This window comes from Colletotrichum fioriniae (assembly GCF_027942845.1).
Source record: "Colletotrichum fioriniae strain IMI 355084 chromosome Unknown scaffold_5, whole genome shotgun sequence".
NCBI lineage: Eukaryota > Fungi > Ascomycota > Sordariomycetes > Glomerellales > Glomerellaceae > Colletotrichum > Colletotrichum fioriniae.
The window spans coordinates 450,013-461,660 of record NW_027076841.1 but is presented as its reverse complement, the minus strand read 5'-3'; the positions used below and the strand labels follow the sequence as shown (position 1 = coordinate 461,660).

At 53.6% G+C, this 11,648-nt stretch overlaps 2 protein-coding genes across 2 annotated transcripts; one reads left to right on the top strand and one right to left on the bottom strand.

Moving 5' to 3' along the window:
* Positions 1-3,828: 3,828 nt before the first annotated feature.
* On the bottom strand, positions 3,829-6,192 carry N0V96_004872 (uncharacterized protein; the record flags this gene model as incomplete). The annotated part of the gene is made up of 1 exon (XM_053194827.2): positions 3,829-6,192. The coding sequence occupies one exon, from the start codon at positions 6,190-6,192 to the stop codon at positions 3,829-3,831; it is 2,364 nt and encodes a 787-aa protein (XP_053047707.2).
* A 3,864-nt stretch (positions 6,193-10,056) lies between these two features.
* Positions 10,057-10,790, top strand: ORM1 (sphingolipid homeostasis protein orm1; the record flags this gene model as incomplete). Its single annotated transcript, XM_053194828.1, has 3 exons — positions 10,057-10,192; positions 10,328-10,686; positions 10,746-10,790. The coding sequence occupies 3 exons, from the start codon at positions 10,057-10,059 to the stop codon at positions 10,788-10,790; spliced, it is 540 nt and encodes a 179-aa protein (XP_053047708.1).
* Between the last annotated feature and the right edge of the window lie 858 nt (positions 10,791-11,648).

The window sequence follows — 11,648 nt, the reverse complement described above, 5'->3', positions numbered from 1 at the left end:
ACTTCGAAAGGAACGAAGGGATTTACCGTGGTTCGTTCACGGTCTCGATCTTGAGGCTTGTTGTTTGAAGCCTTCCCCGCTCTCGCCCTTTCGCCCTTGAGAAATGAGAAATGGGGAGACTCGACCTCTGGTGATCTGATCAGCGTCGTCGCATACTGATCTGGAGTAGGTATTGTTTCAACGATCAAGCCGATGCTGTCACCAGCCGTGCCAGCCATACCTCCATTTTCGCGAAACACAGGGCTACGACGTGCGAGGCTAGGGCTGTGGCCAGAAACCCCTCGTCTATTCCATGTAAGTCTCCCCTTGGCAAATGTACGGTGTTCCGAACATGGACGCACGAACGGCAAAGTTCCAGGTCAGCAAGACTGCAAGAGAAGCCAGAAGCCAGGAGCATAGGCATAGGCATAGGCAAAGGCATAGGCAAAGGCAAAGGCAAGGCAGGTTCAAGGGTGTTGACTTGCCGCGCATAGTCCACTTCTGCTGCTGCTGCACGTCTGCGGATACGGGACCTAGCGTCGTCGTCCGCTACCCTCGACCACACACCCCCATGCATACCACGGTCGATGGATGAGAGTTATGACTCTTCTCTCTCTCTCTCAACGATCCACTACCTTGCATTCTGCATACGTTCGCCCATTGACCAGTGAGGTTCGTCGCGCAAACCATCTCGTCCGCGAATCAGCCGCGGATCAGACGGGAAACCGTCGCCAGCTCAACGTCAACCAATCACCTTAGTCTTTCATTCTAGGAATAACTGAAAGAACCGAACGAATCCCACGCGGTGAGAGACGTCGTCTAAAAGGTTTCCCATGTCCACTCGGCGACCCATGCGAAACCCCCACATTTTGTTTGCGCATTTGCGGGTTCGGACATCAACCGGCGCATCCCCGTCCTTCCTCTCCTCATGCTTCCTTCCCACGAAACTCCAATTCCAGGTTGGAGGTTGACGTAGCCCGGCCACCCGGCTGGCCTGTTCAACTCATGCATCATCCAACGACTCCACAGCAACTCACCCACAGGCCGGCAAAGCACTCTTGAATGGCTCGGCTGTCTCCAGATTGAAGCACAAAACCATTCCCAGTATTGATCTCTTCACCATAGAATAAGATGGGGCTGACATAACTACAGGTCGAAACACCACCACCACCACCACCACCACCCGAAATGAGCATGTAGACCACAGACTAGACCACAGACTGTAGACCACAACTCAACTCTCTGAAATCGAGAACTCCAGGGTACCTTACTAATTACGTAGAGTCTCTTCGGAAACAGCTCCCTCATTATCCCAAGCCCGCGTCAACGGTCTGGTCTGAGCAACACCGCAAGGGTCCGGGTCCCCTTCCTGCATCTCTCAGACTCCCGCCCCAAAATGTCACTGACTTGCATACAGTCCGTCCCATGGTCTCTCTGGTCAACTTCAAGTCTAAGTCTAAGTCTACATGTATGCATACTCCGTACATCAACCTAAGTACTTTGGTCAACATACTCCCCCGAAACGGCCAACACAGCACTACACAGCACAAAAAAAAACACTCCCTGAAAAGCTTCGACTCTTCTCAACGCATCGTTTGTTCTTTCCCCTTTGCAACTTCCATGCATCGCAGCATTTTGCATCACACCGTCCGTCACAGTCACAGACAACCCTTGGAGACTGCCATCACCCATTACCCACAACTAAACGCAAACCACCGTACTCCGTCCGTACTTACACCGACAACCACAACCCATGAGACCAAAAAAATTATCAACCCCGGTTGATCGTCACCTGGTGTCCACATCACGACTGCATCGTCCCCATTATCAAAGAAAAGCACACCCTCCCTTGACTACTGGTCCCATCACCATTCAACCGCACACCCAATACCAATCCCATATTGCCATGCCCGACAAACCACACGCTTTCTTTCCCTCGACTCAAGAACTTTCAAAACCCTCCTTGTCTACCCGTACTACATACATCATCAGACCAGGGGCACAACCAAGCCAGCGCTAAAAAAAAAAAATAAAAATAAAAAAAAAAAGGGAGACAGGGACAGAAGAGACCCCTGGAGCCACGTCGTACACACCCCCTGGTCATTCCCGCCGTCCCGGGGCATCGCAAAACGAGTCCATCGTCGCCGGTGAACCAAACACATATCCCACAACGTTGCGACAGAACTCTTTTCTTCCCAAAACCCCATGAGGGCCCATGATCCATCATCAACACCACCCCGGTCTCAAATTTTCAAGACCTTAGACCCAAGAGCCCAAATACCCAAATACCCAAAAAGACAAGGTCATCGTCATCGAAAACCCACAACCCACGTTTTCCTCCCAAGAGCAAAAACCCCTACCCAACATCCCTGGTCTCCCAACTCCCAGTCTGAATCCACTAGGAAAATCCACCAAACTGCTGCATCAAAACAAAAAAACCCATGCATCACGAACGAAATGTTGAAAAGAAAAAAATAGCATCCACAACTTTAACCCAGCCCCCAGATACTGACCGCACCGCAACTTCGCAACAACGCACTTACACCACACGCACACACACACACACCGACAAATCGTCAAAAACCCTCGTTCGTCCACACAAAAAAGTCCACGACCAATTTTGAATTTTTATATTGAAGCCCAAGCATTTTCCCAAGGGTGCAAAAATCAAGGCAAATGTCCACGACGTGGCCGGCAACCCCCCCCCCCTTTTTTTCAACCTTGTGACTGACACATGCCTGAAGCCTTAAGCGCTGTTCCTGTTTCTACTAACGTACCGACATACGGAGTAAATGAAGAAAGAAATAGACACGCCCCCCGGTGAACAAGAAGCCCACGATACCCTCTTTTTTCCCTTCTTCTTCTTCCTCTTCTTCTTTCTTACACGCCCCCCTCAAGCCGCGGCGGAAACTACCCTTTCGCTTTTCCCCTAAACCCTTGACTATTTTCCATCCCCATGTTCAGAAACTTGCGGTAAAGAGCAAGTTTAGTATCGTCTAGACGACACGACGTCTTCACCGTCAATGATTCAATCTTTCCACCCCCCAGCCACGAGAGCGCCAGCCAGGGTTAATGTTTCCTGGCTGTCGTGGCATTCGTAATGAGTCAAAAAGTCAACATTATTCCTTGTTAGTCTAGGAGGACCGAGAGACTGAGCGGTCTCGGCTATTCAAAATCCATGTTTCTTCAAGCGAAGAAGGAATTTCAAAAAATTCCAGACACAAAGCACACAAGGTTGAAGTAAAAAGAATAAAAAAAGCATTCATCAAACGCGAAATAGTAGTAATTCCAGCCCACTGGTTTTCTGTGCGAATAGCCCGAGGGGTTCATCAAGAAAAACTACTGATCCCGTGTCCTCTCCATAACATCTACTGTCTCCCGCACCCGGCTTCTGGTCAACCTAATGATCTGATCCACTCCGAGATGGAAGTTCCGTTGTGTGCAGGTTAGTCCACGTCAACTTGCGCATGCGCAACGATTGGCCCGACGCAACCCCATCCTCTCGCTGCAAAATGTAAAGCTAACCACCCCTCCTCCCTCGCCGCGCATTTTCGTCCATAGTCGTTCACCCAACCATAAAGGCAAGGCTGTCGTCGCGCATTCGTCGCGCATCGTCACGCTGCTGTCTGAGACTCTGAGTCTCCCCTCCTCCGATTTCGCTTCGAGGTTTTTGTCGCAACTCGTACACTCTTGTCGTACATGATGTTCCTCGCCTCTTCCCGTGACTTCGCACCACCACCTCCACCACCTTCTTCGCTCGCGGTCGCGCGACACACCCATCCCATCCAGCGTTACTGTACGCCCCTTTTTCAACGGCGTCGTCGCGCGCTAGCCAATCATTCCAAACGCTCATCCTTGCTTCCCACCGCGTTTGTTCTTGCCCCTGCGGCGCGATGCCGCCGAGCCCCCACCGTTCTGCTGCTGCGCGGCTCCCGCATTGGAGTTTCCGGAATGGTTCCTTGTCCTCTGCTTCTTCGACGGATTCGGTCCTCCTCGCCCGTTCGATTGTGGCCCACCCGCGCTATTGTGACCATATTGCTGTGACTGCGGCGCTGGGGGCTTGGGAGGCAAACCGTTCGCCGGCTGCCGCGACTGGCTGTTGTGGCTTCTAGACATGCGCGAGTACGAGCCCCGTGGTGGCGGCCCTGGAGGCGGAGGTCCTGGAGGGAGGGGAGGCTGCTGCGCTGACCACCCATTTCGCTGCTGGCCACCACGCCCGTTTGACTGCGTCTGTGGTGGTGGTCCAAAGTTGCCAGCGTTGATCTGGAGGTTGGTCGACATCTGGATGTTGCCGAGTGGAGCACGCGGCTTCACCTTCTGACCGATGAACTCGCCCTCCTCCGACCCGTCGCTATCGGGGTAGAAGATGTGGTTTCGCTTGGCTGCAGAGCCCTTAATCGAGAGAGGGGCGAACTTGGGGTTCTGGGGCTGACTAGCGAAGTCGCTGATCGGGCCATCGGTTGCGTTCTTGTCGACGTAGAGGTGTCTGTTCTTGAGTGTCCACGTTTCGCTTTTTGGTCTGTCGCGGTTCAGATGACAATCGGAAGAGTAGTGGCTCTCGTTTCCGCAAAAGCCGCAGAAGGCAGGGAATGGCTTGACCTTCTTGATCATCCTTGGAGGCTTGTATGACCGCCAGACTTTCTCGCACTCGTTCTCCTGATGAGCCTGGGAACCACACAGGGCGCATTCCATGCCCTCTTCGTCCAGATGAATGAGCTTCTCCTTGCACTGGGTCTTGCCGTGACCGAGCTGGCGACACTTAGTGCACCTCTCGCGTGTAGGACAGTTCCATGAAAAATGGTCGGTATGTTCGCAGAACTTGCACCGAGTGTTGGGGCAAGCCATCGAGGTGTGTCCGAGAGTCGCGCAGTACACGCAGATCTGGACAGTGTCTGCCAGACCAGGGAAGTACTTGCGCTGCTGCTCCAAGTCCTCTTCCTCGGTCATGATCGCCGGTCCAGGTTCACCTTGCTCTTCCTCCATCTCCTGGTCCTCGTCGTCCACCACTTCCACCACATCGTTCTGAGATGGTGTTGTAACCGATTGCTGATCGCTAGATCCCCGTCTGGCGCCAGAAGGAGGTGATACTTCTTGAACGTCGTCGTCGACCTCATCCTCGTCATCGTGGATGATCAGGGGCAACTCTTCTGATCCTGGTTGGCGGGGAGCCTTCTTCACAGCCGACGCCAGGATGGAAGCCATGTCGGTCCTCGTTTCGGGCTTGCGTGACTCAGTGGTGGCGGCCGGAGACTGCCTCTTTTTGTTCCACTGCGCCCGATGCGCAATGTAGTCCTGCAGAGCGGCGACGAGAATGTCGGGCGTGAGCAGATGCTCCTGCTCGCTATTGCGGCTGATGAATGATTGGGACCAGCTCTTAAACTTGGACCTCCACACTCCACTGCCTAGGTTGTTTCCCTTTGGTTGCAAAAGCGTCTTTTTGTTGGGTTGGAAGAAAGTCATACCCTCGTAGACGAAAGCACTCTTCTCATTTTGTGCCTTTTCTTTCTCGAGCGCGGCGGCTTCGGCTCTTCTCTGCTGTCGAGAAATTTTGGGCTCCTTTGGTGCCGGTTGGGCTGGTTGGGCTGGCTCAGCGGCTTCGGTTGGTATATGCGCTTCTTGAGAATCGGATGCAGGTGCTGCAGCAGGTGCTGCAGCAGGTGCGGCAGCAGGTGCGGTTTCCTCTTCGACAATTGAGACCTTGACCGGCGCCGGTGCAACTTTGGTTTTGGGCCCTCCAAGTGATGTCCGGATTTGGGACGTGATGCCTTGATTCCATCCAACTTGAGATGGACCACTTGCCGCCGCCGACATTGAACGGGTCGTCCGTTTGCTGCCCGAATCAGACTCTCCTCCAGAAGACGACGCCTTTGAACGCTTGCGAGATCCGGTGTTTCCTCTACTCTCTGCGGCGACGACCTCCGGGGTTTCGGATTCGGGTTCGGAAGGTAGAACCTCTCCGTCTTCCTCCAGCTCGCCCTCATCGGCGCCTTCCGAGTCCATTGAAACATCCTGCGCGATTGATTGACCGATTTGCTCTGTTCTCGCTCGCTTGGCCTCGGGCTCATGCGATGAGGCCCGATGAGATTGCGGTGATCCATTAGGCATCACATCTCCCTGCTCAACGTCTTCCAGCGACCGCTTCTTCGATACTCGCTGGGCATCGTTCCCAGTGCTAAGCGCAGGTACGGCTTGTGCTGACTCTGATGTCTCCATGATGTAGCGCTTGATGGCGGTGTGTGAAAATTCAATGACTGCCGTGTACTGTAAGATATACCACGCCGTACCAAAGTTCGGCGCCTCTCCAATGCCTTACCTTGAGGGGTCAGGTGTTGGTATGAGTTGGTATCGTGCTGTAATACTCGGAAAAGACGTGATGTCTTGCTCAAGTTGAAGTATTTCGCTTTCGTGTATTCGACGATGAGAATGTGAATCACCACTCCAAGGTCTTGAGAATTCGCGATTTGCGTAAGGATGACAGTGCTCGGTCGCGCCTAGAAAGCCTAATTCCGATCCGATCGGAATTCGCCGGCGGATAGACTTGCTCGAATCAACCGATCGGAGTGCTTGAGTGAGAATGAATATATATTCACCGGTCAATATCGCTCGACGTCGGCATCAACAGGAAACACCGCCGTTTCCTCTGATCAAAAATTGTATGCAGGGTTGTTTGTCGGGTACCCACAGCTGGCCAGACGTCACAAAAAAAACGGCCGGCCGAAGAATAACCGTGTTTGTGTCGCCAAACCGACGCGCCGGACCTCTTGCACCTGGCCGCGGCTGCCTCTGCCTGCCGGCCTGCCTGTGCTGCCGGGTCCCGTCTTTCCGCAGGCACCTTGATGCCTCGCCTCGGTGTTTTCGATTTTTCAGAGGTACGGGCCACGGCACAGTGTCAATCGGTATCTCTCTCCTCAGTTATTATGTAAGGCAGATCCCTTTCCTCCTCGCTTAACCAGGGGGGTCCGACTGATTGCCCTGTCAAGCCTGGGACCTTCACTAATTACAGGCCGGTGCCCACCTGAGGCGGTGTCGGACTGGTCGGTGTCATTTTGCAAAGAAGAAACTCGGAAGCGAAAGTGAATGCTTCTAGAATTGGCACCTCGGGCCTATCGATTTTCATCTAATTACAAACATCTAACCCGCAACCCGCAGAACTGAGGAAAGCAGAAATGAGATCCTGGTGGTCGGAAATGAGGCTAGATCTTTTCTGCACACCTGCCACTTGGACCAAGCGTCGACAATGGCAGGCGGACGAGTTACACAAACTGGGGCAAGAGTCAAGGGGGTCAATAAATGGCCCATGGGAAAGGTATGGTATTATGCGACAGCTTTGAACGGGCATATCGTGGTCTCATGAATCTGCTGCTTTCCGCCAAAGTGTGACCACGGCATTGCGTGTTGGAACTTCGCGCCGTTCGGGCGCAAGACACGCCACGAATTTACCCGCGGGTATTGAAGCTGCAATGAGTAATGGGCTCGATTGCAGTTTAGTATACACGTACTCTATCACATCAGTTGGCTAAACAAAAGTCCTATGCGTGTTGCAACAGCTCGATATCGGCAGACGTGACCAGGGGTCGGGCCTAATGTGGACAGCAAACTCTGGCATTCCATCAGTGACGCAGTTTGTGGTTCGGTGAGATATCCCGGATGTCCAGGAATTCCACGTCTCCTTTTCTTGCCTATCCGTCCATCCCACGCAACGCAACGAACCACTACAGGCAATAAGTTGTCGCACAGCCCGCTTAGTGGAGACCGAGAGCGACAGATTTAGCTCAGATAACGATGACTTTTGTCAAATCGAGGAGCGGAAAGGTGGGAAGGGAACGAGCAACACCGTATGTCTTGGGGAAGACAGGTACGGAGTACAGAATACGGAGTCTGGGACGGCATCGACAACTTGGGGAGAAGGGTCCATGCCGCCATCGTCCTTCTTTGCGCGCCTCCATCCGTCCCCGTACGCAAATCTGGAAACGATGACCAGACGCCAGGAACCCCAGGTGTGATGGGATCCATGTCATGATGTGAGGCGAAGAGAAGATGGCACGCATGGGCTGTATATGATCGTGCTGCTCTGCTGTTGCTGTGCTCCTTCCGGCTCAACAAAGCTTAGCCTCTCTTCCGTCCTGGATGGCATGTTCATGCCGCGTATACTACGTATGGGCGGTCCTGTGTGATAGGGTCGATCCAGCGGTTGTATCCGGATGGGTGTGTGAGTGCTTCCACATCTGGCCAGTATGCTCATGGCTTGCTGTATCTCATCCTCCCCAATGGCCATTGACCACCGATTTGCCGTCACTAAATGTCGGAAATAGGGGCATCTTCCTAGTTAAACTTGGCCAGGGAACCCCCCTCCTGCCCCCAATTCGCTAGCAAATGCGCCTGTGAACCTACGCCGCATGCTGCTCCGGCCTCCGTCCTGCGCTACCCTTCCTGCAACACGATTGGCCGGGCCAGGAAACGCAGGGGAGCTTACAGTACGGATATCTGTGCGGCGGGACAGTGGCATATTGGGTCTGGGTCTGACCGTCTGTCTGGCTGGCTGTGCTCACATCGGCCATTAGTGCCCTTCCCGCGGGACGCGTCGCTGTAGGTACTGGATAATCGATCTTTTCTGGTGCTTAGTCTAGCCGTCGTGCCGTGCTCTCGGCAGGGTTGTGCGCATGCCGTATGCCGTTTGCTGTATGTGGGAGCTGGGGGGAGGATCTGTATGCAACGATCAGAGTCCCTTCTTTTTTTCTTCTTCTTCGATGGTGGGGGAGGAAGAAGGTTGTCAAATCGAGCAACATTTCGTCGGGTGTGTGTACCGGCTGGGCATGTCGCACCTGGAGGAAAAGTTTCCTAGGACAAGGCGATAAGGTGCAAGAGCCTCTTGCAAGTTGAGAGAGTGTGTGATGGGCTTCCCATGCCATCCGCACATACCTTCTACGGCTCCTAGAGACGGGAATGCCTGCCCTGCTTCCCGCTCTGTTTTCCCTCCTGTGAACTGAGGAGTCCCTGGTCCAGGTCCAGGTCCAATTCCGTCCAGTCCTCCTTGGTTCCGGAGTCTCTGCGTCCCGTCCATCCAGTCAGTCCCGTCTCTTTCTCCCATCAGAACCTGCCAGTGCTTGTACTGTATGTAACTCCGTCCCTGGCCTGCCCAGCCAGCCAGCCGTCTCCTCCCCTCTCCAAGTCTCCCGTACCCGCTGAAATTGGGGTGGTCCCCTGAACGACCCTGACGGGGGGGGCTCCACGCCCCGTCGTCCGCATCAATGTGTCCTCGTCTCGTTACGCTCGTGTCGGCTGGCACTGGCTGCCATGAGCTGGAAAGGTGGAGGAAACTGGTGCTGTCTGCAACAGTCTGGCCGGCTCGGATCCCAATCTCAGGTTTGTCCTGTCGTGTCTTTTGCTGGGGAGGAGTGGACGAGTGGAGTCTTCACTGTGCCTGGTTCCAATTGCCTGCACGCGCAGCTGCCCTGCACCTGAGGCCCTGTGCCGTGGCCTTGTCGGGGGACTGTCCAATGGGCCCCATTCTTTTTGTCCTCCCTGCCCCCCAGTTGAGTGCCCCCGTTCCGCTGGCTGCTGTTACCTTACTATGAATATCTAAGGGAAAATGTCCCATCTTCTTCTTCATCCCATTGCCAAGTAGACTATTACGACGACGGCATCCCCAACATTCGCAGCCAGAATCTCGCTCTCGCTTCTCTTCGACTGTCCCGACGACACCTTTTTCTCTACTCTCGCTTCCATCAAATTTCAACCACATTCAGTCCCAGCATCTCCTATATACAACACCTGCATCAACATCAAACTCAACGTAACGTCAATTACTGCTCGCTTTCCCCGTGACATCATCAAGGGGGCCGCCAGCACACGACAAATTCATCACTCCGCCGAACCCCAGCCTCACGAGGACGCCGACGACGATCCCGAGAGCCCGCAGAGACTTTCCCCTCCTCCATTCCACCCACAAAACCCAACTCGCACCCCAACTCCCCCTCCAACACCGCCAAACTGTCTTCCCCAATCCTCCTCTCTCGCACCGTCTCGTACGACGCGGCCACAAATCCTCCGCGAAGTGGCAGCGGATCGTACAGAGCAATGGCGGAACCCGGTGCCCGCAGAAGGAGATCTAGCAGTATCCTCCAGGTCCATTACGAACCGCAAGAGACACTCGAGCAGATAAGCGACCAGGCCGTCGTGCCCAACCTCAATGCGAACTGGGTCAATGCCAAAGGTGAGCCCCGCGCGAAGCTCCCTGACTGGAAGCTATCCTATGCCCCCTTTTCATTCCCTTTGCTTTGGTCGCGTGCCAGCCCATCGAGTCCTATTGGGAGGTAGGAAAACAGAAACTGACAATCATCGTCGACAGGCGCCTGGACAATCCATTTCGTCCTCATCCTTTGCTTAAAGATATTCTACGATGTCATGCCGGGCGTGTCACAGGAGACATCCTGGACTCTGACGAATATCTCGTACATGTTTGGATCCTACATCATGTTTCACTACGTTCGCGGTGTGCCATTCGAGTTCAACGGCGGTGCTTTTGATAACCTGAACATGTGGGAACAAATCGACGACGGGGCTCAATACACACCCGCCAAGAAGTTTTTGCTCAGCGTGCCAATCGTGCTGTTCCTCCTCAGCACGCATTACACGCACTACGATCTCGCCTACTTTAGCATCAACTTCTTGGCTGTGCTAGCAGTTGTCATTCCCAAGCTGCCTTTTGTATGTTTTCCCCTCATTGACACAAGACGTTCAAAGTTCAAAGCTGACAATGGACACAGAGCCACCGGATGCGGTTCGGTCTGTTCTCTGACTCCGATTACTAAAATGCGAGGCAATATGGCGTTAGGTTCTAGGAAGCGTGTTCCGAGAGGGGCAAAGAATGGAGTCGACAGAAGGCATACATAGCGAGCATGGTCCGACACAGAACGCACAAAGCTGAGCATTGCAGATTGCAGATGCTGAGGGGAGCTTGGAAGCAACAAGCAAGCACAAGGCTTTTCGATCGCGTCGAGAGCTCTGTCAAGGTGCACAAATCACCACTCTTCCGTTTTCGAGTCACAGCAACGGACACCGCTCATCGGAATCCATAGGTTGTGAGTGTCGAGTATCATGACCAAAGGTGCAAGAGCGCTGCAGAATTATCACGAAAAGCGAATGGCGGGCAATCAACTAGTGGTAGAGGTCCGATAGAGGTCCCGCCACCAATATGTACCCAAGCGTTTTCATCAATTTTCAAGCAAAGGTTCAAACATGCAGCTTCTCCATCAAGATCGCCTAGTGAGCGCCAAAAGTGTCGGCAACACGTGAAAAGACGTCAACCACTCGCGCCCTCCCGTGCTGTTATTCGCCGAAACCAACATATTTCTCAGAAAAGACCATATTCGCAAGCAACCTGGCCTGGCCGTCCATCTCCAGAACGGCGCCATGAGATATTCCGCAGAGGTTCCAGTGGCTTGAAGAGAAAAACTTTGACTTGTTGCCATCGGTATTTGGCTCCATTGATCTTCAGGAAGGGGGGAGCTTATGTCCCAAGTGGCTCAAGTGAGAGAAGCTTTCTGCATAAGCTTCGATGGCTTCACAACCTTGAGGTCTACGAAGCTCACGTTGGGCCCCGATGTCTGATTGTTGCTCTATCCGGTTCAAACTATCTCTCCAACATCATGAGAAATCGATACTCAACA